General features: G+C 42.4%; 1 protein-coding gene and 2 long non-coding RNA genes across 4 annotated transcripts; 2 read left to right on the top strand and 1 right to left on the bottom strand.

Annotated features, from left to right (window-relative positions):
* Positions 1-438: 438 nt before the first annotated feature.
* Positions 439-2,198, top strand: LOC140117388 (uncharacterized). The gene is made up of 3 exons (XR_011853013.1): positions 439-512; positions 1,007-1,117; positions 2,143-2,198. It is a non-coding gene; the product is annotated as an uncharacterized lncRNA (long non-coding RNA).
* A 205-nt stretch (positions 2,199-2,403) lies between these two features.
* Positions 2,404-23,531, bottom strand: TYR (tyrosinase). Its single transcript, XM_072134089.1, has 5 exons — positions 22,639-23,531; positions 17,112-17,328; positions 13,747-13,894; positions 9,715-9,896; positions 2,404-2,978 (listed from the first exon to the last, which is right to left on the bottom strand). Exons 1-5 carry the CDS (start codon positions 23,467-23,469, stop codon positions 2,758-2,760), a joined length of 1,599 nt encoding a protein of 532 aa, XP_071990190.1. The 5' UTR covers positions 23,470-23,531; the 3' UTR covers positions 2,404-2,757.
* On the top strand, positions 22,393-26,689 carry LOC140117387 (uncharacterized). Of its 2 annotated transcripts, XR_011853012.1 has the most exons (3): positions 22,407-22,689; positions 23,734-23,868; positions 26,480-26,689. It is a non-coding gene; the product is annotated as an uncharacterized lncRNA (long non-coding RNA). The 2 variants fall into 2 exon arrangements; XR_011853011.1 differs by lacking the exon at positions 26,480-26,689 and having other exon boundaries at positions 22,393-22,689; positions 23,734-23,919.
* Positions 26,690-26,959: the final 270 nt, after the last annotated feature.

Raw genomic sequence — 26,959 nt, 5'->3', positions numbered from 1 at the left:
CTAAAACATTGGATAACACAAGTCCAAAATACGGCCATGTGCACGTAGCCCAATTCTAATTCTTTTAGACGATACCTGTAGGACTTCACCCTGAATCATTGATGGCTGCCCTAAACTTTACCTTGTACCCGTAGTCTTCTTGATGTCCACCTGCCCTGACCTAAGCCTGTCCATGACTATTCCATGCCCTACCCTCTTGTGGCATCTTCTCACCCAGATTTAATTGACTCTCCTGCCGAGGGTTCAAAGGTTGAAGGCAGGGTCATATGCATAACACCCTTGGGATTAGTACCAAACCAAGTCGCTATGATTGTGCAGTAGATCTACTCGTTTTCTGTCGTTAAATGTTTTGCCCAATTTAGAGAACCTGTATAACTACGTGCTACTAGGGAATTCTAGGTTGGTTGTCAAGCGCCTTTGTTCCATACATAGCTACAAAGAATATCTCCGGCTCTGGAGGACCTGTTCTGTCCTGTGTTACATAGACCATTACTAAACTGAATAGGCACAGTGTAAGGAAGCACAGTGTAATGCTTACTTTCCCCTCTGGGGGAGCTGTTTGAAAAATACTTTCTGAAAAGTTGACCATAGATTGGAGCCCATTGTAGGAGGTCCTATAAGATCATAATTATAGCAATGGTCCAAAGTGGGAATGGAGAAACCCCTTGAAGAGGTCAAGCCAATACTGTAGTTATAGTTTCGTTTTTGTTCATATTCAATTCTACGCAAGGTTCGACAAAGTCACAGAGAAAATATTTCAGCTCTGGAGTCAGAGGTTTTAGGTTTAGTAACAGATTAGTTCAGGGATTCCCAAAAAGATTTGGGAAACCTGGTTCAGATGCTCTGGGGTACGTACACGGAACAAATGGAAAAAAAATATTAATTCATAAATGAATGGTCTGAGCTGAACCTCTCTCTGATGGATTAGTCTATGGTGAGGGGATTAAGACAGTAGAAAGCTCCTCTCTCAAAAGAGCTTTACACTCCAGATCATTTCACATTACAGGAAAATGAGGATAAATGGCGGCGAGTGGCAACAGTAAATACACACTCAGGATAAAGCCTCGAGAAAGATACCCAGAGGATCTTCAAGGATTCAGTGTCACTTCTCTTCAATGTAGGGAGCTGTTATATTCTCATACATAGGGGACAGTATTATAGTCGTTATATTCTTGTACATAGGAGGCAGTATTATAGTAGTTATATTCCTGTACATAGGGGGCAGTATTATAGTAGTTATATTCTTCTACATAGGGGGCAGTATTATAGTAGTTATATTCCTGTACATAGGAGGCAGTATTATAGTAGTTATATTCCTGTACATAGGGGGCAGTATTATAGTAGTTATATTCTTCTACATAGGGGGCAGTATTATAGTAGTTATATTCCTGCACATAGGAGGCAGTATTATAGTAGTTATATTCTTGTACATAGGGGGCAGTATTATAGTAGTTATATTCTCATACATAGGGGACAGTATTATAGTCGTTATATTCTTGTACATAGGAGGCAGTATTATAGTAGTTATATTCCTGTACATAGGGGGCAGTATTATAGTAGTTATATTCTTCTACATAGGGGGCAGTATTATAGTAGTTCTATTCTTGTACATAGGGGGCAGTATTATAGTAGTTCTATTCTTGTACATAGGGGACAGTATTATAGCAGTTATATTCTTGTACATAGGGGGCAATATTATAGTAGTTATATTCTTGTACATAGGGGGCAGTATTATAGTAGTTCTATTCTTGGACATAGGGGACAGTATTATAGCAGTTATATTCTTGTACATAGGGGGCAGTATTATAGTAGTTATATTCTTGTACATAGGGGGCAGTATTATAGTAGTTATATTCTTGGACATAGGGGGCAATATTATAGTAGTTATATTCTTGTACATAGGGGGCAGTATTATAGTAGTTATATTCTTGTACATAGGGGGCAGTATTATAGTAGTTATATTCTTGGACATAGGGGGGCAGTATTATAGTAGGTATATTTTTGTATAAAGGAGACTGTATTGTATTTACCAGAAAATAAATGCTACAAGGAAATATTTTTAAGGCTCAAAACATACAGATTCTTAACTTAGTTGTGTATATCAGTCCATCTTTGTAGGTTTTGCGCTTTGTGTGTTGCCAGGAATGTCCAGCTCAAAAGCCGACAACCAGAACTGTAGTCAGCATATCGGTTCAGTTCCAGTTGTCAGCATTCGGACCAGAGATTCCAGCCAGCAGACGCTGCGAATGTGATAAGTTTGAGGCATCACACTCGCTCGTGTGTACAGTGACTTAAGTTCAGCCTAAGAATTGAATTTGGTACAGTCCAAAGAATCGCTTTACTGTATAGCCGAAATGAGAACACTTTAAGGGCAAGCACGAACAAAACACACAAACTCAGGACTAGTTCTCTCCCTTCTTTACTGAAAGGTTATTATTGAGGCAAGAAATGACTATTCTCATATATGTCTCATACATATAATATATGTTCTGGGCAGCTGTATATATGTAAATTATAAAAATACAGTACATACTGAAAGGCACATTATTAACCCTTTCCTGTACAAGCAGAGGGAAAGTTAAAAGGGTCAATATTAAAATCCTGCAGTCATAATAATTATTTTGGCACCTCGGGAATCACGACACCTCGGATAGACAGAGCTGTGTACTACTACACACATCATTTCCGAGCAGGTGGAGCGTCCCATATAAAATGGTCATGTAAGAAAAAGATGTAGATTTAGCTTCTGCTCCTACATCATAGATTGGATTGGTAAGTGCTCCGATAGTCTTCAGCCTCCATGAGAAGAGGCTGCGTCTCCTCCAAGGTCGCCCTCTTCTTTCGTCGTCTACACGAACACCTTACAATTGTCGCCATTACCACTGTAATCAGACCTCCGACTACCGCCGCTCCCAGAAGCCACTGCCAAATATTTCTGGCTTCCTCCAGGTAACGGAGCAAGATATCCGAAACGCTGTCTAAGGGAAGAAAGGAAATATCGTTAGAGAGGTCCTCGACTTTAAACAATCAGAATATTTTTCCCATCCCTGGATACAAGGACGGATTTACTCATAAGTGCAACCCAAGCAATTTCTTGGGGCCCCAGAAATCAGGGTAGAAGCCTCTGTAAAGACGCCACTAGGGCATAAAATGGACTCAATAGATGCCTTGTTCTGCCATTAAGACATAGCTATGCATCAGGGGGACCCCCAGACACATCTTTCTTTGGAGGTTCCGAAAATTACCAAATCCGCCCGAGCCTGGAGTCTCCCTTCAGTCAAACATAACCAGGACTGGGTTACATCAGGCTTTGGCAAATTTATCCAGTTGGTCTTGTTGCTCAAAGCAAACAATTTAATGTATAAATCATTAATCATTATTGTAAAGAGCTGTGTTTATAATACAGCAAACACCCACCATTAACACCCAAGGTCGGTGCCGATGCTAGAGGCATTTAAATCCTGGCACCATCTTGGCTTCAATCGCCGCCCCCTGTCAGGTCAAGGGGGGCAGTGACTGGTTGCCATGACAGCCTCGGGTCTTACAAAGACTTGAGGCAGTCTGGTTTTGACCTATTCATTACAACGTGCAATTAGCACATTGTAATAAATGTGGTAAATCTGCCAATCATCGCACTGACCCAAACAATGAAGCAGACTTGCCATTTTTGGCGCACAGTGAAACCCGGAAAATCCAAAAATCCAAGCCCACAAGAAAATGGTGCAAATTCATTTTTTCCATTCACCATTTTCACTGCATTTGGAATTTTTTTCCTGCTTTCCAGTACACGGCATGGAATATTATGCGATGAAAAGCAATTTGTTAGGCAGAAAACAAGCCATCACACATATCACCACATGGAAAAATAAAAAAAATATATAGATTTTTGAAGGTGGGGAGTAAAAAATGGAAAGGCAAAAACTAAAAAGTGCCCCCGAGTTAAGGGGTTAATAACTTCATCCTATAAATTATGGGTTTTCTTAAAAAAATAAAATAAATTGGGGAGGAATTCTAAATTATTATGACCTGTTTAATGTATGGTATGGATCCTAGATACAGTTTTAATACATCAATAAATTCCAATAATGCAAACATTCCACATCGATCGTCTTGTTTACAGGAGATCTGTGACCCCAAGACTGTCATTATAAGGATCCCCTGGGTATTTTATGTGGTGCACGTCTCATTTATCTTTCAGATGTATCAGTAACATATCTACGGGCAGAGGATTGTATCAGCACAAATACGATTGATCACCTTCTGACGCTTGGGGATATGAAGGTGTGAAAAAAATTCCCGCAGTGAAGATGGATGAGCCAATACACCCAATATTGGATTCAAATTTATTACTTGACTAACTTCTCCATTTCATATACGAAATTACAAAAAAAAAATTAAAAATTAAGTATAACCCCCCCCCCCCCAAAAAAAAAAAAACAGTAGTTTAGGAAGCCTTAGAAATCTAAGATTTTATAATTGTACATAAAAACTATGAAGGGGCAGAATTTGGGGAAAATAAAGGAAATACTTATACTAACCACTATAGAGGGAGGCCCAGGCTCCAGTAGCAACAGTCTATTCCTATTACTCACATCAGGCCATTGGGGAGAATGGGCACGTTCCCATTACATTAACGTTGAGCCCAAGGATTGGCCAAAAACGTCAACAACACAATAAATGCAACTTTACTGATGGCCAACTGGGAGCAAAATTACCAGAGAATGGACGATCACCATTAAAGATGTCCTCCAAAGTAGAAAATTTTTTTCTTAATTTTAAACCAAATGCTGACCTTTCTGGGTTTTGGGCAAAAAGTGTAAAAACTCTTTTAGGATTTACGACCTCAAATACTGGGTGAATGGGTGAAGATTGGAGGGGGAAAAAGGAACAAGGGGAAGATAGGGGAAGGTCCCCAGATTAAAGTAATGACTAGTCTAACCAAAAGCTTATGTCATGGAGGTCGAGAAGTGAAAAGGAAACCCTGAGGGGTCATGGGGACACATGCCATGGGCTTTCAAGAGTAAACTGGGAGAAGGACGAGGAAGGACAAGGGGGAGGGGTAAATGGAGGGAGGTTAGAAAGTAGGTCCATGTATTTTCTGGAGAGACTCTTAGGGGGCGGGGGTCCACCTAGATCTACAGCCTTGAAAATTATGCAGTACAGTCCCCTGGTTATGTACAAGATAAGTTCTGTAGGTTTGTACTCAAGTTGAATTTGTATGCAAGTCGGAACTGTATATTTTATAGCTGCAACCCCAGCCAAATTTTTATTGGTCTCTTGACAGTTGGATTTTAAAACTTTTGGGTTGTCATAAGAACCAGGATTAACAATATTTCTTAATGGTAAACATTTCTGATCACTGTTACAGCTGATCATTGTAGCCTGGGGCTAAAGTACAGTAAATTACCAACATCCAGAGGTCCGTTTGTAAGTAGAGGTTGTCTGTAAGTCGGGTGTTTTTAAGTCGGGGACCGCCTGTACTACCATAAAATTAGGAAAATTACACTTAATGTTATTAATACACAAAAATTTTGTCAGGGTAAATTTGCTGCTTAGAGAAGTTAGAATGAAAGGTAGGGGATGCTCCAAGGTGGGATAACTAAGGTGGATAATTATAGCATCTTTCTCTGGTAACAGGCCCAGAGAGCCAAAAATTTGTAGTGGGACCTGGATTCTCAGCTAGCCGCTTCCTCTATCCTATAGAGCAGTGGTGGCGAACCTATGGCACGGGTGCCAGAGGCGGCACTCCGAGCCCTTTCAGTGGGCACCCGGGCCATCGCCCCAGCACACCAGACAGGACTCAAAGAATTTTCCTGTAGTTCCAAGCAACTTGGAAGCAAAGATGCTACTTTCAGTGATATTTTAAAGTGACTTACTCGGCTACTTGGGACTGTAGGAAAAGGGAGAATGTGTAGACAGGACCTAATTATCTTTGGAGGACCTCCTGCTGGCCCCATGATTCTCTGTACACGGGGACACTGGAAAGAAGCTACAATGATGCAGATTTTCCCTCCTTTCTACTGTGTTGGTGTCCTCAGGAGGCCAGTATGATTGAACATTGTTAAAGAACAGGCAGCAATAAGTTACTGCTTTCATTTTTGGTTGGCACCTTGCGATAAATGAGGGTTTGGGGTTGCAGTTTGGGCACTCGGTCGCTAAAAGGTTCGCCATCACTGCTATAGAGTCTACGCGGTCATACCACTCGTTAATGCTTGGTCAGTCTTAGTGGGAATAATTAGTTTAGCCGCTTGAATAAGTGTTGTGACCAGATTGCGTTTACCAGGTTTCCAAGTCTCTACCTCCCAAATTAACTATATTTTTTAAAAGCCCACAGGGCTTCTCCAGATGTGTTAGGTTACTCAGGGCCCTAATAAGAGCTAAAACAGAAAATTGCTACATCTGGTAGACTCGGGCAATCTGTTATGGTTAATGCAGGTCTCACTAAAATACTTGGGTCCGGTCCTCCTGTGGTGTAATGCTCTATTTCCCCTGTGGGGGTGTAGTAGGGAAATGAAAGAAGTGTGAAATACTGACTCCTAGTCATGCTTTTGCCTCAACTTATTTTCAAGGGACCTCTCTAACAAGTAGAAGGACCAAAGCAAAGAAGGAGACTTTTGTAGCATTCTTAAAAAATATAAATCTATAATCAAAGAAAAACTAAAAAAATTATGATCTTGTTGTGGCTTAGAAATTCTATTCCACTTGAAGAAAAAAAAAATATATATAAAAAATATATTTAAAAAGACATAGAAAAAAATAGAGATTAAAAAAGCGACCTATGAGATGTGGTGGTCAGATTTCCACTTCAGGGGCTCGGCGGTCATCTCATTACAAGTCACCTGGCTTTTTTTTTGGGAGCAGTGTTTTTGTTTTTCCAAAGAGGATTCCGAGTCTCCTTGTAGCAAAGCTCGAGAAAGATGAGACGCGTCTCTACCCTTCAATCGCATACAAAATGAACCTGGGTGATGATATTCAGCAGAAAGAGCCTCATTGAGATGAAGGACACGTTAAAAGTAGAATCTGTTCTGAGGCCTATAACGTTGTCGAATTAATGGTCCTAATAAAACTAGCCATGAATAAAATAGCTGTAATTACCATTGTCCTGGGTATATAGGCCCGGGATCCCCCTCCCCTCTCCCTCCCATCCCTCCAGCTTTATGTGCCAAAAATATGCTAAAATGTGTAATAAAAAGGAAGAGAATCTTCCGAGATATATCCAGAGTCCTATCAGTATTCAGCAATTTTTCGCCATCAACTTAAGAGTTTCGAGCCCAGAGGAGAAGATAGTGGAAGAAGTGGAGGGCCTTCATCAACACCGGCTTCATTACAATGTTGCAAGGACCTCTTAGAGATACAGAAGACTCAACGATGTAATAAAATTTAAGCGATTTCCGAAGCGGCTACCTGCCTACCGGTCAGTGCAAACTAGAGCAAAAAGAGGGTCAAAACTCAAGCCACAGAGAGGAAGTCTTTGATGAAGCCCATGAAGTTGCGAGTGTGATATCTAGGTCAATCCCAAACCTTAGAAGTCACTTGAGCAACAGACAGAGGCGGTCATTTACTAAGGGCCTGATTCGCGTTTTACCCGAATTTTACCGTTTTGCGCCGATTTTCCCAGAATTGGCCCACGCGATTGGATTGTGGCGCATCGGAAATAAGGGGGCGTAGCCGTCGGAAAACCCGTCGGATTCGGAGAAACCGCCGTATTTAAAAAAAAAAAAAAAAGTGTCGCTTGACACGTGCTTTCCTGCACCCGGCCTGGCTTGGTGAACTCCAGTGCACTCCGACGGAATTCAGCGCAGCAGCGCCACCTGGTGGACGTCGGAGGAACTACCTTAGTGAATCCCGGCCGGACCCGAATCCACCACAGAGAATGCGCCGCTGGATCGCGAATGGACCGGGTAAGTAAAACTTCCCCATGGTGTCATCATCTGGAGGGAGCTGAAGCATCGAGAAACTGGTTGTTTCCACTGGAGCCAGGGCAAGTATAGAGTTTTCCTCCAAAAGGTTTCCTACCAAAATGGGCCCCTTTTAATCCCTTAATGCCTAGGCCCTTTTTTGTTTTTTGCGTTTATTTTTCACTCCTTACCTTCTTATTTTTCCCCCCATGTAAAGAACTGCTGTAACAAATTGCACTTTGTAGTGACCGTTTTTAATACTCCATGCCGTGTACTGGTAAGTGGAAAAAAATTCTAAGTGCGGTAAAAATGACAAAAAAACCCACCTTTGAACCATTTTCTTGTGGGCTTGGTTTTTACGTCTTTCTCTGCGCTCCCTAAATGACGTGTGTACAGAGATGTGCGATGTGGCATTTTTTGCGGGATGAGCTAACATTTTCTTTTTGGGGACTGTATGACCTTTTAATCACTTTTTTAAATGTGAAAGTGGCATTTCGGACTTTTTGGCGCCATTTTCTGTTATGGATTCCAACACTGTAAATATCTTATTATATTTGATAGATCAGACATTTTAAGATGCGGCGATACCCAACATGTTTATAATTTTTACTATTTATTTTTAGATCAGTTCTAGGAAAAAATGGTGTTTGTTTTATTTTTAAACTTTTTTTTACTACCCTGTTTCCCCAAAAATAAGACAGTGTCTTATATTACTTTTTGCTCCTAAAGAGGCACTAGGTCTTATTTTCAGGGGATGTCTTATTTTTCCATGAACAAGAATTTACATTTATTGGTGAACAAAAAAAATCAACTTCTCTAACATCCTTATGACTCTCCAAACTTATTTCATGCTGTATTTCTTAGAATCATTGTATTTCTTAGAATCATTGTATTTCTTAGAATCATTGTAAATCTGAGAATCATTGGCCACATCTAATGTGATGTAAGTTCTGTTTTTTTTTGTACTATGTATGTATAAAACCGTAGAAAGGGAGACATTTCTCTCACTAAAGTCAGTAAATTTCCACAGCTATATGGTTAATAATAGAACATGTTTACTAGAAAACCAGACAGACGATCTGATGACAGGTGCTGTCTGGAAACTTGTTTACCGCTTTAGAAACTTTCTGTATCATTGAAATAAAATATTTTGGGCACTCAATGCAAGTCTATAGGAGATTGTTTCATAATTGTTTGTGCTTTATTTCTCCACTCCTCCCCCTAGTAGAGGGTATATAAAGAGCACAGTCACAGTCCTTAGGACCCGCAGTTGGGGGAACAGAGCTCGTAGAATGCTCTCCCACACCGATTCGACCAGAATAAGCCAAGATGGAGATACTCTGCCATAGACCCTGGGTCAGGCCTTCTGAGAAGGCAAGGGAGAGCTATCCCTGGCCATTCCTTAGCATTAACCCTTCTTCTGCCAGGGAGGAGATTGGATAAGTTAGTCTTATGCTTTACTTGCATAATTTTTCATCTAAATTTCTTCAGTACAGAAAGAAACTTCATTGGACCATTGGAGACTCTGACTCCCTGGACTTACTACCCATTGGGGTGCATCACTTTTTACTATCCCTCCCGTCGTGAAGCAACATGTGGTGACGCTTCAATGGTATCCGGGGAAACCCACTGTAAACCCAGGTAGCATAGACATGGTGAATGAAGCCAGTCCCCAATTGGAGATCTTTCACTATTACACAACTACAACTGATCGGACCTCAGAAGGTGAGGTCATGGTTACACAGAGGACTTTCTATCAGGGAATGTGAACTTTGTGAATGTCAATTAGACAAATAGATGAAGTTTACCCCAGTACCTGATTCTGCTAAGTAGTCGTAATCATATCCAAAGTTTCGGGCTTGGGTGAAGAACTCTCCATTGGTAAACAGCGGGATGAATGGCACCATGTAGTAGCCCCGGTTATGGCCAACCGGTGCATTGGCTTCTGGATACACATCTAGCGTTGGCTGATGTCTTCTAAGCCACTGCTCATACAGGCTGAGAAAGAGAAAGACAAGAACGGTCCACACTGTGTTAAAGGTTAATATCTTATACAACTAATGGATAGTATTGTATTTAAAAGCAGAGTCCAAGGATCGTCAGTCTAGGGAAATAGTTTTAGTAAATTCACTGTGCTAGGCCACTCCATTAGATCACTAATCAGCAGCAAGTCTTCTCAGCTCATCCTGCTCTATAACATGCCGTCTGCAGATATTACAACATGTACAATCTGCTCAGCTCCTCCTGCTCTATAACATGCTGTCTGCAGATATTACACCATGTACAATCTGCTCAGCTCCTCCTGCTCTGTTACACACTGCCTTCAAATAGGAAACTTGTTCAATCTGCTGAGCTTCTCCTGCTCTATGGCATCCTACCTGCAAATATTTCACTATGGAGCTAAGCAGAACGCAGAGTAATATCTGCAGGCAGCATGTTATAGAGCAGAGGGAGTAGAGCAGATTGTTCATTCCATTTGCAAGTAGGGCAATATATTCAATTTGCTCAGTTCCTCCTTGCTGCATTTAGAAAACTACTTACAATCTGCTCAGGTCCTATTGTTCTACAACATGCTGCCTGCAGATAGGACCATATGTACAATCTGCTCAGAACCTATTGTTCTACAACATGCTGCCTGCATATAGGACACTATACAATCTGCTCAGCTCCTCCTGCTCTATAACATGCTGCCTGCAGATAGGACCATATGTACAATCTGCTCAGAACCTATTGTTCTACAACATGCTGCCTGCATATAGGACACTATGTACAATCTGCTCAGCTCTTCCTGCGCTGAACATATCTGCAGGCAGCATGTTCTAGAGCAGTAGAAGCTGAGCAGAATGTACATAGTGTCCTATCTACAAGCAGCATGTTATAGAGCAGGAGGAGCTGAGCAGAATGTACATAGTGTCCTATCTACAAGCAGCATGTTATAGAGCAGGAGGAGCTGAGCAGGATGCATATAATGTCCCATCTGCGGGCAGCATGTTCTAGAGCAGGAGGAACTGAGCAGCTTGTACAGTGTCCTATGTGCAGGCAGCATGTTATAGAGCAGGAGGAGCTGAGCAGATTGTACATAGTATCTGATCTGCATATAGCAGGTTGTAAAGCAGGAGGAGCTGAGCTGTTTGTACATAGTGTCCTATCTGCAGGCAGCATGTTCTAGAGCAGGAGGAGGTGAGCAGATTGTACATAGTGTCCTATCTGCAGGCAGCATGTTATAGAGCAGGAGGAGCTGAGCAGGTTGTATATAATGTCCCATTTGCGGGCAGCATGTTATAGAGCAGGCGAAGCTCTATAACATGCTGCCTGCATATAATACACTATATTCTATCTACTCAGCTCCTTCTGCTGTATAACACCCAGTCTGGAGATAGAACATTATGTACAATCAGCTCATCTTTCCATTTCCGTTGCAGATAGAATAAACTTCTCCCTGTAGAGGAAACGAGAGAGATTTATGTAATACTAATAGGAACACAATATCTTTACTAACTGCTCTTTATTTGCCGTATTAAGCTTCTTAGGGATTGGACCGATTCCCATTCTCGCTGGCGTCTCTCATATGAAATTTTGTCAGCTGTCTCCATGCGGGTCTGGGGAGAGCCGTGTATTAGAAGACTGATCATGGGAAATCAGCAGGGGACAGGCGGTGTGTACGCACCGAGGAGACTTCAGTGCGGCAGAAGACCCTCCGCGGCACGTTACCTCCTAAATCTCAGCGTCTGATCCCATTCAGCAACCAAACTACCAGGGGAACGGAAGAGACTGTCAGGAATATCACCGTATAGGAATTGGCAGCATTCAGGCTTCCCATAGTCACTAGGATCTATGTTCTGGTCTTTTAAAGGGGTACACCTAAATTTAAATGCATCCCCTATCTTTAAAATAGATGGTTAAAGGGGTTGTCCGCTTTCAGCAGATACTTGATAATGTCTGTGTAATGAAAAGTTCTACAATCCTCCAATATACTTTCTGTATCAATTACTCATGGTTTTCTAGATCTCTGCTTGCTGTCATTCAATAGGAAGCTTCATTATTTACTTCCTGTGGATATAAATCTGTCCCTGTCATGTGATATCACACAGGTGCACGGCTTGTTATATCCCTGGTCATGTGATGTCACACAGGTGCACGGCTCGTTATATCCCTGGTCATGTGATGTCACACAGGTACATGGCTCGTTATATATCCCTGGTCATGTGATGTCATACAGGTGCACGGCTTGTTTTATCCCTAGTCATGTGATGTCACACAGGTGCACAGCTCGTTATATCCCTAGTCATATGATGTCACACAGGAGCACGGCTCGTTATATCCCTGGTCATGTGATGTCACACAGGTGCACGGCTCGTTATATCCCTGGTCATGTGATGTCACACAGGTGCAGAGCTCATTATATCCCTAGTCCTGTGATATCACACAGGTGCACGGCTCGTTATATCCCTAGTCATGTGATGACACACAGGTGCACGGCTTGTCATATCCTTGGTCATGTGATGACACACAGGTGCACGGCTCGTTCTATCCCTGGTCATGTGATGTCACACAGGTGCAGAGCTCATTATATCCCTAGTCCTGTGATATCACACAGGTGCACGGCTCGTTATATCCCTAGTCATGTGATGACACACAGGTGCACGGCTTGTCATATCCTTGGTCATGTGATGACACACAGGTGCACGGCTCGTTCTATCCCTAGTCATCTGATGTCACAAAGGTGACCAGGGATATATAACGAGCCGCGCACCTGTGTGACTTTACATGAAGTAAACTATGAAGCTTTCTATAGAAGGACAGCAAGCAGAGAGCTAGAAAACTGGGAGGAATTGATAGAGAAAGTATATTGTAAATTGTACAACTTTTCATTACACAAACATTATCAATTATTTGCTGAAAGTAGGCAGCACCTTTAATATCGGATGTAAAGAAGTTTGACATCCCAGGCCTGTCACATCCATCTGCAATGTGGCCCATTTGTTGCTCAGTTGTATTCAAGTGAAAAGGGTTTGAGCTGCAATACCATGCACAGCCACTATACAATGTATGGGGCTGTTCTTTGTGAACAGACCAGCAGCCCAATCAGCTGTACTAAAGCTTCATAGTGTAATGACTTCACATCCATACTTCCCATGATCTAATTGCAAGGAAACTGCAATACCATACACAGCCACTATACAATGCACAGCGCTGTGCTTAAAAAAATTTTAAAAAAAAGAGACAGTGGAAGAGACAGTGGAAGAGACAGTGGAAGAGACAGTGGAAGAGACAGTGGAAGAGACAGTGGAAGAGACAGTGGAAGAGACAGTGGAAGAGACAGTGGAAGAGACAGTGGAAGAGACAGTGGAAGAGACAGTGGAAGAGACAGTGGAAGAGACAGTGGAAGAGACAGTGGAAGAGACAGTGGAAGAGACAGTGGAAGAGACAGTGGAAGAGACAGTGGAAGAGACAGTACTGTGCTTGTACAAATGTAATGCTTTCTTCAAACAGATTATTGATGAGGTTGTGGGTTATTGGACCGCTATCAATCTGATGATTTTTAAAGTGGGTATATGATGACGCTGTATAAAGATCACTATTATTATTTATTATTATTATTATTAATGGTCCTGGAGGACCCCTTTAAGTTATCTCTAATTCTTGATCTCTTTGTGTAAATCATGTTACCTTTACATTTGATTTTCGGAACTTATTTTTGCTCTTTGCATGAATGTTTTCTTGAAGTCACTGATATTCCTAGAACTTGACCCAATATTAAGGACATCTAGAAGTCAGCACGTCCCCTCCACGAAGCCGGAATACCAGATACTGAGAATTGTTATTTATCATGTCGTAGAAGTCTCACCTGTCAACAAACGCGTGATGGAGGAGGAAGATGGGGTCATTAGCCGATCCCTGAACGGAGGACATGGAGCCGTTCAGATAGACGTGGAGAGAATTGTGCATGTTACTCTGCGAGCGGTTGGCAATACCAGTCAGGGGATGAGCGAAGCCTAAATATAGTAAAATGCAAAAGGTTAAAAAACAAATCACTTCTTTAGAGCAGATTCTTCAATGCAATAATAAAAAAAAAGACATCGGCACCTTCATGCAATTTTGAGTCAAAGTGATAAATGTTATTTAAAAAAAAAAAATGGATAAAAAGTAAAAATTTTGATGGCAAAAAAGTGCCCCTTCACATCTTCTAAATGTGATAGATGAACATGCGTACAGTTTACAGAGAGCCCAGAATCATATGTTTACATGAATAAATCATCAGAAAACTGAAATAACCAAATATCTGCTTTTCAGCTAGAAATTTTAACACAGATACAGCCTGCAAAATATAGCAATTAAACAGATTAAAAAGTAGACGCCACTCCCAAAACCTATATATTTTTGATAGCAGACAACCAGGTGAATTGAATTTGTCTTGATTAACAGTTGATAGCCTGTACCACCCTCATGCAACTTTGTGACAAACACTAATTATTAAAAAGAAAATGCATTAAAAAAAAATGTAATTAAAACATATATTTTTAAATAAAACTCCCAGAGGGGAGACTTATGCACAAATATGTAATAACACAAAAATGAAAATGAAAATTCATTTTCACTAAAATATGTACAAATCCAGAATACTTAACCTATATGCCCGTGTATAAGCCGAGTTTTTCAGCACAAAAAATGTGCTGAAAAACCTCACCTCGGCTTATACACGAGTCAATAAAAAAAACGTAATACTCACCCTCCCACGGCTGGATCCTTGGCGCAGCTCCCGACGGCTCCTCTTCTCTCTTCTTTCTACCTCCTTCTCTAGCCGGCAGAGTCCCATCCATGCGATCTGCCGGCAGGCGAACACTATGATGCGGCGTCGATTCATAGTCTGCGCTCACCGGCAGATCCCATGGACACTACTCTGCCGGCTAGAGAACGAGGTAGAAAGAAGAGGAGCCGCCAGGAGCCGCACAGAGCATCGGGGGTGAGTATCGCCGGAGGGTCGGTATTAATTTTATTTTTTTTGAATGTGCTTGGCATACAGGGGGCAGGCTGGCTGTATACTACATGGGGCAGGCTGTATACCACAGGGAGCTGGCTGGCTGTATACTACATGGGGCAGGCTGTATACCACAGGGAGCTGGCTGGCTGTATACTACATGGGGCAGGCTGTATACCACAGGGAGCTGGCTGGCTGTATACTACATGGGGCAGGCTGTATACCACAGGGAGCTGGCTGGCTGTATACTACTTAGAACTGGCAGGCTGTATACTACAGGGGGGTGGCTGGCTGTATACTACACCCTCTGCTTATACTCGAGTCAATAGGTTTCCCCAATTTTTGGTGGTAAAATTAGGGGTCTCTGCTTATACTCGAGTCGGCTTATATTCAAGTATATATGGTATATAAAGAAAATGTATCTTCCTAAAAACAGCAAGATGCGTTTTTGTATATACACCAAAAAAATATGCAGCAAAAAATATTTTTTTTAAATCCACAGAGGGCGCAAAACTATTATTACAGAGCTTTGTACAGATACAGTGGGTATGGAAAGTATTCAGACCCCCTTAAATTTTTCACTCTTCGTTTCATTGCAGCCGATTGATAAGATCAAAAAAAGTTCAATTTTACTCAGTGCTACACAGAATTTGCCAAATCAGTCTTGCTCATTACTGTGCACTCTGCTCCCATTCTGACAAAAACAGAAATGTTAATATTTTTGCTAATTTATGAAACAAGAAAAACTCAAATCTCACCTGGTCATAAGTATTCAGACCCTTTGCTGTGACCCTCATATTTAACTCACATACTGCCGATTTCCTTCTGATCCTCCTTGAGATGGTTCTACTCCTTCATTGGAGTCCAGTTGTGTTTTTTTTAACTCATTGGACTTTGTAAGGAAACGCACACATCTGTCTATATAAGACCTCATGTCCCCCCCCCCCCCATTTTACAACCAAAAAGGGGGTGCCTGAGGAGCTCACACAGTACCCACAAATCCCCCCTGCTAACTCTGTCCCTTAATTGTCCACACAGCACTTCCACGGTTCCTATGGAGCTTCCAATCCCCCCCAACATGATATATATATATATATTACACACACACACTCATCAAGTCTTCCCTGCCTGCCTTCTCGTAGTCCCGACAGCTGTGACAAGTTGTCTTCTGACCCATTGTCACCCAAGCAACGTGGTCACCGCTTGGGTCAGAGGACGCAAACTCATCACACTGCACAGGCCACAACAGTGGGATTGTAGAGGAGGAATGCAGGGATTGTGCGGGAAGGCGGGCAGGGTGAGACTTGGTGAGTATATATATATATTTTACTGTGCTGAGGGAGCTGTCTGTGGACTGGCGGTAGCAGGTGCTGCCTGTGGACGGGGTTGGGGCTGTCTGTTGGCTAAGGAGTCTGGCAATGGACTAGAGGGAGGCTGTCTGTGGACTATGAGGGTCTGGCTATGGACTGATGGGAAGCTGTCGGTGGACTGACCAGTATGTCTGTGTGCTTGGTTTACAATCCTTTAAAAGGGGTCTGAAGACTTTCCGTACCCACTATATATTATAACATGCTCCCTTACACAATGGAACCAAAATGAAAAACTATGTCCATAAACCAAGCTGATAAGTTAACAAAAGTCACTTTTAGATGAGTGTAATATGTGCGCCATTGTATTACAGGTGCAATAAAGGAACCTTCTGCGGGTCATAAGAATTTGAGAGCGCCGTAACAAAGGTTTTAAAAAAATAGAGGACGGTACAAGATAAAAACTGTATTCAGGAATGTGTGTTTTTTTTCCATGTTACATATAACTTTTTACACGTTCTGGGTTGTAGTGTAAATATGTAGCAACATTAGGTGAAGAGGATTGAATGTTCATCGTTTCGCTCAATTTGCTCTCAGATTGTTCTAGGTAGGAGAGGGTTAATAACGTGAACATTAGTTAACATTAGCTTTTATTTAGCAACATATAAAACAAATATTTACTTGATGTCTCTGATCTGCAGTCTCCAAATTCTTCCTGCAGTTTGAGGGCTAGAAAGCTGGAGGGGGGGAGGGGCACACTTCAGCGGACTATAACTACGGATCCATGGCACTTAATATCTCACCAAGTTAGATTCATATTCATATTACAGATGAGAAGTGAGATTCTAACTGTTAGAACCATCCGGAGCAATTTTTATACATAACATCATATAATATGGAACGACATTCCCGTTCTTCTGACATTACCTTCCATCGTGTTCCTAAAGCTGAAGTTGGCATTGCGATCCATGCTTCCTGTGTCATAGTTGTTTATGGATAAACAGGCTTCAACATCTGCCGTGGTGGGTATGTTTGGGGTTCGGCTTCGGTCATGGCGCCCGGGACTCCTCAGTAAGGGGCCTTCATATGTACCATTGCACAAGATTCTCAGACGATTGTACTCTTCAGGCTGACTGCAAACAATCTGTGCAAAGAGAAAACAACCAAAAACTATAGTAAAAAGATAATGAAACCTTCTGCCCAAGTAAAAAAAAACAAACAAACTTGGTACAGATTTTTTCAAACTTGAAGAGTTTATAATTTTCATCATCAATATAGTTGTAAAGGGACTGGGAGAAGTCATGCATGGTCCATAGTGTTCACATCAGATGTACATTAGGCCATACTGTAAGTATCAGGTGACATATGACTGAACCCACAATTTTGGTGAACTCTTCCAAAATCTGGTGGTATTATTAATAATAATAATAATTCCTTTATTTATATAGCGCACACAGATAACGCTGCGCTACACAGAGCTTGCCAAAATTGGTACCTGTCCCCAATGGGGCTCAAAACCTAATCAACCAACCAGTATGTTTTGGAGTGTGAGAGGAAACCGGAGGACACCCACACAAACACGGAGAGAACATACAAACTCTTTGCAGAAGTTGACCTGGGACTTGAACCCAGGTCCCCAGCGCTGCAAGGCTGTAGTGCTAACCACTGAGCCACCATGCTGCCCTAGCTCTTCTATAGCAATTTTTGGATTGGTACAAGACTGGAATTGCCTAGCTTAATGGTTTCAAGAGCCAAATGGGCAAGGGATTTGTTGGCAATTAGCCAGGATAACCAAGATGGCGTCTCTATTACACAGGTATGACGGTATTATGGCCTCCGTAGTCTATACAATCAATGTTTAGTGGGGTTTCTAAGCTTCAATAAAAAATCTTTCGTGTATTGTCCGTTGTCCCTCCATCTTGAAATTCAAAAAATTGGAAGCCACCAACAAAGGGGGTGGGCCCTACATACTACATCCAATCAGAGATGACATACCCTTTCGACATTAGAGTGGTAGAGCACAGCTATCGATTTATTCAAAAACTTTCGGAAGGAAAGCAGGAGGAACCACTCCCGAAAAATGGATAATGTAAAATAAAACTAAACAGCCAGCTACACAGGGAAAAACTAAAAAAAAATCCTAATGCTTCAGTTCAGTGACAAATGTATTAAAGAAGATCCTCACCCTGTAATGGAGGGACAGGCTGTAGGCATAACCCCCTACAAGGAGTCAACCCCACGTGTGATCCATCAAAGCCATGAATTTTAGCTTTGGAATGGACAGCGCATGTGAAGGGTTGCGTACAATACAGTGAATGCGGCTAGGGTGCAATACCAGACACAGCCAGTGAGACAAGCGTGGCACTGTTTCAGGAAGATGATCACATTTTCTTAAACAGCATGACAAAATTTGTCAAAATTAGGCACAAAAGACGCAGTCGAGGTACACCGAGCTTTCAGCATCTGATGTCCTACTGTATTAGAGGATATTAACCATGGACACAGAATAACACTGGGTCGTCTGAGACGCACTGTATATGTAACACTCACAAGATTACATTAATGCTCCATCACTAACCAAAGCAAAGCGCAACAAATCGGTTGTAGCGAGGATTTCCATGAATGAGTTAGATTAGTAACGACTCGGACTTGCCAAGCACATGCTTGTCCTAAAGGAACACTCCAAGCTAAACGCACGCATGGTTATGACTACCACAGAATGTCAGGGGGCAATGTAGCAGACAGGCTACAAAAAACACCAAAGATTTTTTTTTTAAAAACTAAAAAAACCTGAATTGTCTCTTGAAGGATCTCAAAAGACTGTGGTGCAAATAATATCTTGACTCCAAGTTTTTATGTACGTCAACTTGTCTTTTCTATTTCCCATTGGGTCGTAGAGTGGACCAACACCTAAACATCAACTGGTTCCCTACCCCTGTGTTTTATCGAAAGTGATGTCCTATACACCGGCTTGTAAATAGCTTTATTCATGACAGTGGTCACGGGTCAAAGTGGTCGTTTGGTCAAAGTCCCTTTGACCCTGGTGGCTCAGTGATGGTAACAGGGAAGAGCATTGATCCCTGCGGGATGTACAGGTAAGACGACTGCTATGCAATCTACATGAATGCTACACAAGCAGACAGCTACCAGGGAGTCCACGCCTGATGCACATCTGGAAGTAAATCCACACCAAATCCAGATGCGATCCCCGAGCAGGGCCGGCGGCAGCATTAGGCTAAGCCCTCATTCACACAGCCGTTGGGGACGTATATACGGCCAACATATATACGTCGGTTATACACTCACCGGCCACTTTATTAGGTACACCATGCTAGTAACGGGTTGGACCCCCTTTTGCCTTCAGAACTGCTTCAATTTTTCGTGGCATAGATTCCACAAGGTGCTGGAAGCATTCCTCAGAGATTTTGGTCCATATTGACAGGATGGCATCACACAGTTGCCGCAGATTTGTCGGCTGCACATCCATGATGCAAAACTCCCGTTCCACCACATCCCAAAGATGCTCTATTGGATTGAGATCTGGTGACTGTGGAGGCCATTTGAGTCCAGTGACCTCATTGTCATGTTCAAGAAACCAGTCTGAGATGATTCCAGCTTTATGACATGGCGCATTATCCTGCTGAAAGTAGCCATCAGATGTTACAGGGTACATTGTGCTCATAAAGGGATGGACATGGTCAGCAACAATACTCAGGTAGGCTGTGGCGTTGCAACGATGCTCAATTGGTACCAAGGGGCCCAAAGAGTGCCAAGAAAATATTCCCCACACCATGACACCACCACCACCAGCCTGAACCGTTGATACAAGGCAGGATGGATCCATGCTTTCATGTTGTTGACGCCAAATTCTGACCCTACCATCCGAATATCACAGCAGAAATCGAGACTCATCAGACCAGGCAACGTTTTTCCAATCTTCTACTGTCCAATTTCGATGAGCTTGTGCAAATTGTAGCCTCAGTTTCCTGTTCTTAGCTGAAAGGAGTGGCACCCGGTGTGGTCTTCTGCTGCTGTAGCCCATCTGCCTCAAAGTTCGACGTACTGTGCGTTCAGAGATGCTCTTCTGCCTACCTTGGTTGTAACGGGTGGCGATTTGAGTCACTGTTGCCTTTCTATCAGCTCAAACCAGTCTGCCCATTCTCCTCTGACCTCAACAAGGCATTTCCGCCCACAGAACTGCCGCTCACTGGATGTTTTTTCTTTTTCGGACCATTCTCTGTAAACCCTAGAGATGGTTGTGCGTGAAAATCCCAGTAGATCAGCAGTTTCTGAAATACTCAGACCAGCCCTTCTGGCACCAACAACCATGCCACGTTCAAAGGCATCAAATCACCTTTCTTCCCCATACTGATGCTCGGTTTGAACTGCAGGAGATTGTCTTGACCATGTCTACATGCCTAAATGCACTGAGTTGCCGCCATGTGATTGGCTGATTAGAAATTAAGTGTTAACGAGCAGTTGGACAGGTGTACCTAATAAAGTGGCCGGTGAGTGTACGTCCCCCATAGTCCGGCAATGGGTGCACGGCGCCCTACGGGAGCAGTACGGTACCGCACATATGCGGCACCGTACCTATCCGTAGCCGGGAGAAAGATAGGACATGTCCTATCTTTCCCCGTAATAAGGCACCGTGTCGGATGTTACTCTATGGAGAGGGGCAGGGGTGAGCGGCACTTATCCCGTCCTTCTCTCCCCGCGCTGACATGTGCCCACTGTGTTATGGTACGGTGGGCACACATTCGTGCGAATTTAGCCGTACCTGGGTAAGTGCCGGGGCCCATATCTACTGGGGGCTCCCACACAGTTGGATCTTAGTCGACTCCTAATTTGTGTCGCATTGAAGCCAGCGCCCCTGCTCCGGAAAAGGGTTGCGTGCAACACAATCCAAGTACACATTTTATAGAAATTTATAATCCATTGGGGCAAGGCCCGCCCTTGTACGCTATAGCTGAGTTTGTTTCCACTGAAAATCTGCAGCAGTAAATGTACATTACATAGATTTAAAAGCGAATGTCATTCGCAGCAGCTTTGTCCCTCACCAACTCTGTGTGGAAAGTCTGCTACATATATATGCTGTCATCTTCAGGGTATTTTCAGAGTTGTGGTCAAAATTTAACCAAAAATTTCATTAAAATACACAGTTTGTTGCAGTTTGTACAATAATATTTCACATCTAAAAGCTGGAAATTAAAACATGGAAATCCTGTTTTAATGCACAACTAACTGCAGTGTCTGAATACAACCTTAAACCCTTCCCCAGTGAGCCACACCCATTGGAAGAAAAGAAAAAAAGCCACAAAATTGCAAACAATTACACACATTCAGTAATTACACAGAATCTAACAATGTAAAAACCACATAAAATAAAAAAAAAAATACACACACACACACAACGGCAAAGAAGCTGCAAAGAAATGCAAAAGGACAGGACATTAAAAACTAATTTTTTTTTTTTCCGGGGATGTGAAAAAATAAAAATAAAAACAGTTTTGAGGGAGCGTTCACACGATGCGTTGCGTTCAAAAGGCTTTAGCCTTGATCACACGTTGAAGTAACGTTGCGTTTTAGCAAATGCAATGAAAACGCAATGTTACTTCAACATGTGTTCGAGGTTAAAGCCTTTGGAATGCGTCAAAAATGCATTAAAAAAATGTGACGCAGCGCATCTGGTGAATGCGCCCTACATAAAAATAAGTACATTAAAAAAAAAAGTTGCGTTGTGCATTGCGATTTTGATGCATTCCCCTGGCTTCAGCCTTGATCACATGCTGAGGTTACATTGCTTTTTAGCAGATGCAATGGAAACGCAATGTAAACGCATGTGATCAAGCCTGAAGCCAGTGGAATGAGTCAAAAACGCAGCACACAACGCGACGCAACGCATCATGTGAATGCGCCCTCATTGGTTATCCTGGTTCTTATGACAATCCAACATTTTTAAGTCACAGAGACCAAAAAAAAATTTGGATCTTGTATGCAACCCGGTGACTGCCTGTATTTGCTGCATTTTCTGAATTTGGATGACCCGTCCTCTAAAGACCCATATCAACTCCACTCACATAAGGTATAAGGAACTACAAGATCTCGGTCTGTCCTTGGAGAAAGAAAGCTCTTCTAGGCGTACAGTATTTAAAGGGTTGTCCAGACAAAGAAAGCCTCAGGTTGTGTACACACGTTCAGGTTTTTGATGCCCAAACCCGGAGTGGAGTGAAACAAAAGAGTAGCACCTCCCATGAGATGTTCTCACTCATTATGATCTGCACCTGCTTTTGGCTTCAACTTGTGGTGGCACCTTCAGGAGCTATAAAAACTGAGCTTTAAACGAACCATCGGTCAACTATGTACACCCGGAATTGACAGCATGAGATACATTGGCGCTCTACAAAATTTGTACCCTTGAGAAAATGCTGATGGGGTAGACATCTGTCCTTACCTGCCATGAAGAGAAGAAAGAAGCTGGGCTCAGGAGGACGTTACTGGTTGGGTGAGTTCCCCCCAAAAATTCATCTGCACATATATCACACTGCTGGGCATCTCTCCAGTCCCAGAAGGGAATAGTGAAATTCTCGTCCCCCGTAAGCTTCTGGATTTCATGTTCCCAATGAAGCAAGAAGAACCTGTGCCAGGGCAGGAAAGCTGGAGCTTCATGGGCAAAGTCAATATCTCTCCACACGAGGTCACCTCCTATGAAGGCGTCCCGGGAGGCGTAATAGTGCAACCAGACAAACAGGTCATACACAGTTATATCTGCAAAAAGTGGGTTAGAGCCATTGTTCATTTGTTCGTAGGTCCCGGTGGCGATGACGTAGTCTGTGCCGATGGTCCTCTTGGCCAAATTGAGGTAGGCAATGAACTTGTCCTTCTCTGCGGAGGTCATCCTGAAGATCTCTTTCCTGATCAACGTTCTTCTCACCGTACAGTTTGGTCCCGTAAACCCAAATTTGCAGTCGCCACAATGGTAGCCCATGAAGTTGCCCTCACAATGGCAGGTCCTGTTGTAGAAGACGGTGGGCCAGTTTTCCCTGTCGTCAATCCCACTAAACGGAAATTGTGGACCTACAGGAGAGGTGGACAAGACAACATTTTGACATGTTCCTCTTCCTGAAGCTTCTCCACAAGTAGAGTTATCTCCAGACCAAATCGGACAACACTCTTTGCTCAAGAGGACCTCCGCTGAACTACATGCCCTTGGAAATTGTCCATAGACGGAGGGCAATACTAAGAGTAGGGCAGCAGCTGCAAATAGCATGGTCCTATGTCTCATCCTGGTGCCCCAGCACTTCACAACAGAACGAGGCAGGAAGCTTTCCTCACTTTTTAATTGGACTGATCACGTGTGGAGGCTTATATCATGTTTGACTTCATAATCCCTCCCCCCATCAGAACAACTCATGTGAACCGACAATGGAATTCAGCTACAAGTTTATTTGCCGGACCAAAAAATTTAAAAAATTTTCACATTTTGTATTTTGCCTGATGAGCTTTTTTTTTTTTGTTCGTAATTGATTGTTTGTTTTTCTCATTAAAGGGTCAGAAACAAACACTCAGAGGCAAATCAGATCAGCGCGACGTGAAAAGCGGAACTAATGCAGTGAATAGACTGTAGACGCCATGTGATCCCTGATCTGAGCTCCATTCATAAGATCAACACGGGGACTCGACGGTAGTTAAAAATTTTTATACCCATTAAAAAAAAATAGTTCTAAAAGCAAAACTTGTATATTTATTATGTACAGTATTAAAAATTTCGGGATTAATTTAGACATGTAGGGGGTTTTGTGGTACAAAACCAGGAGTGGATCCAAGAGGAATGAGAAGTAAGGACGTAAAATTTCTCTCTCTGCTGGATCCACTTCTGGTTCTGTATATGAAAATTATTGTCTGATTTACAATATGCAGGAAAACTGGCAGGCGTGTAAAATTTTGAGTGCATGTCATGTAAAATGGTGGCTTAGACAGTGAATAGGAGGGCTGTGCTCAGCAATTTCTGACACTCCTTTTCATTTCATAGTGATAGCAAAACCCCCATTCTCCGGACTGCAGGGGTCCAATCTCATCAGCTTGTTATCCCCCTACCCAGTGTTTAGAGGGGTTTTACCAAGTTATCTCCTATCCAGAGAAGTGGGGATAACAAACTTATCAATGAAGGTCCGAATGCTGAGACCCGTACCGATCGAGAGAATGGAACCCTCTGTGCTGGTAGAATGGGGATCCCATTCTCACTTATGGGTGGAGTGGTAGGACAAGCATGCATCCTGCTGCTCCATTCTATAGCATGGGAGTGTCCAGTATCTGGCATTCACATAGTCAGTGAACGGGGATAACCCGGCGCTGTGCACAGCAATTCACAACATACTCATACAATAGAATGGAGCAGCAGGATGCATCCTTGTACTACCACTTCAACCATTATTGAGAACAGGACCCATTGCAGGGGGTTCTCTTCTCATGATCAGTGGGGGTCCTCACTTTTAAGCATAATTGTAAAAGTTGATTTTAGAAGGAAGGAGGCCACGGATAACAAATATAAGAAGATTCCCACAGTCACGGTGCCTGGAGCTATGAGTAAGCTGTGAGTAACCCCTGGTTTATCGTGATGGACTTTGATGGTAGTATTTATTAAACAGGTTGTAACAAGTTTGCAAGTTTTTCCTGTCTAGGATAGAAGCTGATCAGAGGGGGTTTACCGATGGGTCCTCCACCAATGAGAAGAACTAGAACTTGAGTACAAGAAATCTGAAGAACAGGGGTCCTGTTCTCACTAATGGGGGGAAGCAGAAGGGTGAGCATGCTTCCTGCCTCTCTATTTGATAGAATGGTAGTAATGGAAGTTGCTTATCATAGCGCTTGGGTATCTCCCATTCTCTGTCTATGTAAGTGCTTATGACAATCCCATATTATTGAATGGAGCAGCAGGATGAATGTAACACCTGCCACCACTCACATTAGTGTGAAAAAGATCCTCATTTTCCGCTTTTTTTGATTGGGGGAGGTTTTATAAGTCGGATATTCACCATTTAACGTGTTATCCCCTATCTATAACATGCAAACTTGGTACAAACCCTTTAAAAATAAGATCAATCAGACGCAAGACCGAGAACCAGCGCCCCTCTCAACACCTTACATGTCTATCACCAATATATCGATAATGATGAAACAGAAAGTAGTAGAGGTAGAAATGCCAAAAATAGTCAATTAAATGGTAGAATGGAATAAGCCAGGGGTGAGGGCTCGGCCCGGGAACTGCTGAGAACTTGCCATAAAACTATTTATAAGTGAATATTTTAATCAGAAGCATCCGAGAGCTGAAATGTTCTAGTTGCCCATGGCAACCAATCAGAGCTCAGCTTTCATTTCTTCACAGCTGTTTATGAAAGTAAAGCAGAGCTCTGATTGGTTGCAACGAGAACAATTCTGTTTAATGGACTTGGCTCTGATTTACATGGGGATCTCCCTCTACTGCCATCTATTTCCTTAAAGGGGTTGTCCGAGACTGTAACAAAAAACCATGGTGGCTGGGAGGGGGGCTGCTTAAAAATATAAAGATTTCCGTACCTCCGTGGTCCCTCCTGGCGTCCCGCGATGCCATCTCTCCGATCCATGCCCCATGTAAACAAACAGGAGACGCCGGGAGGGACTGTAGGGGAAAATACAGGTGGTCCCCTACTTAAGAACACCCGAATTACAGACGACCCCTAGTTACAAACGGACCTCTGGATGTTAGTAATTTACTGTACTTTACCCTTGGGCTACAATAAAAGTTATAACTGGTGTCTGAAATGAAGCTTTATTACTAATCCTGGTTCTTATGACAATCCAACATTTTTAAAATACAATTGTCAGAGGCCAAAAAAAATTTGGCTGGGGTTGCAATGTTAAAATATACAGTTCTGTCTTGCATACAGATTCAACTTAAGAACAAACCTACAGAACCTATATTGTACGTAACTCGGGGTCTGCCTGTAAATGTTTATATTTTTTAAGCCGCCCCCTCCCGGCTACTAAGGTTTTTTTTTTTTTTTACAGCCTCGGACAACCCCTTTATGTACATGTTACATACGGTTAGAATACTGATGAAACGTGTATTGTGAGGATTTAAAGTATTCTTACACCTTTGCTGAAATTTTAAGGTCGTTCTGATATTTATGACCAGCAGACACTTAATGTGTCATCGACCTTTTGACACTTTGACCCTTATGCAAATCTGCATGAAATGTGCAAACAACCATTATATATTAATGCCGATTTCATGGATTTATTTATTTTTTTTGCAGATCCACAAAAACGGATGACATACGGATACGTTTTTGCAGACCAATGGCTCAGCCACAATGATATATATGGACAGGATAAACATATCATGGATTGATGGTTATGTGCAGGTGGCCACATATGCGGCACATGTGCAGATACCCATAGGCAGCGTTCACATGTTGCGTTTACATAGCATTTTAAAATGCATTACAACAGCGAAGGAGGGATGATTTGCCGTACATTATAATTACATTGTTAACATTTGCGTTTACAAATCGCAACAGTTATCACAACATTAACACGTGTGTTAACATTGCATTAACAAACACATGCGTGAACATCTCATTTACAGTGCGTTGGGAATGCAAATGTTAACAATAATGTAATTGGGCAAATCATCTCTTCTCAGCTGCTGTTATGTGTTTCCAAACGCAACCAAAACGCAACGTGTGAACACGCCCATAGGCTCCTTAGGGTGTGGTCACACATACTGCTATGAT

Source organism: Engystomops pustulosus, chromosome 2 (assembly GCF_040894005.1).
Source record: "Engystomops pustulosus chromosome 2, aEngPut4.maternal, whole genome shotgun sequence".
NCBI lineage: Eukaryota > Metazoa > Chordata > Amphibia > Anura > Leptodactylidae > Engystomops > Engystomops pustulosus.
The sequence above is the reverse complement of the archived record's forward strand: the minus strand, read 5'-3'. Positions and strand labels throughout refer to the sequence as shown.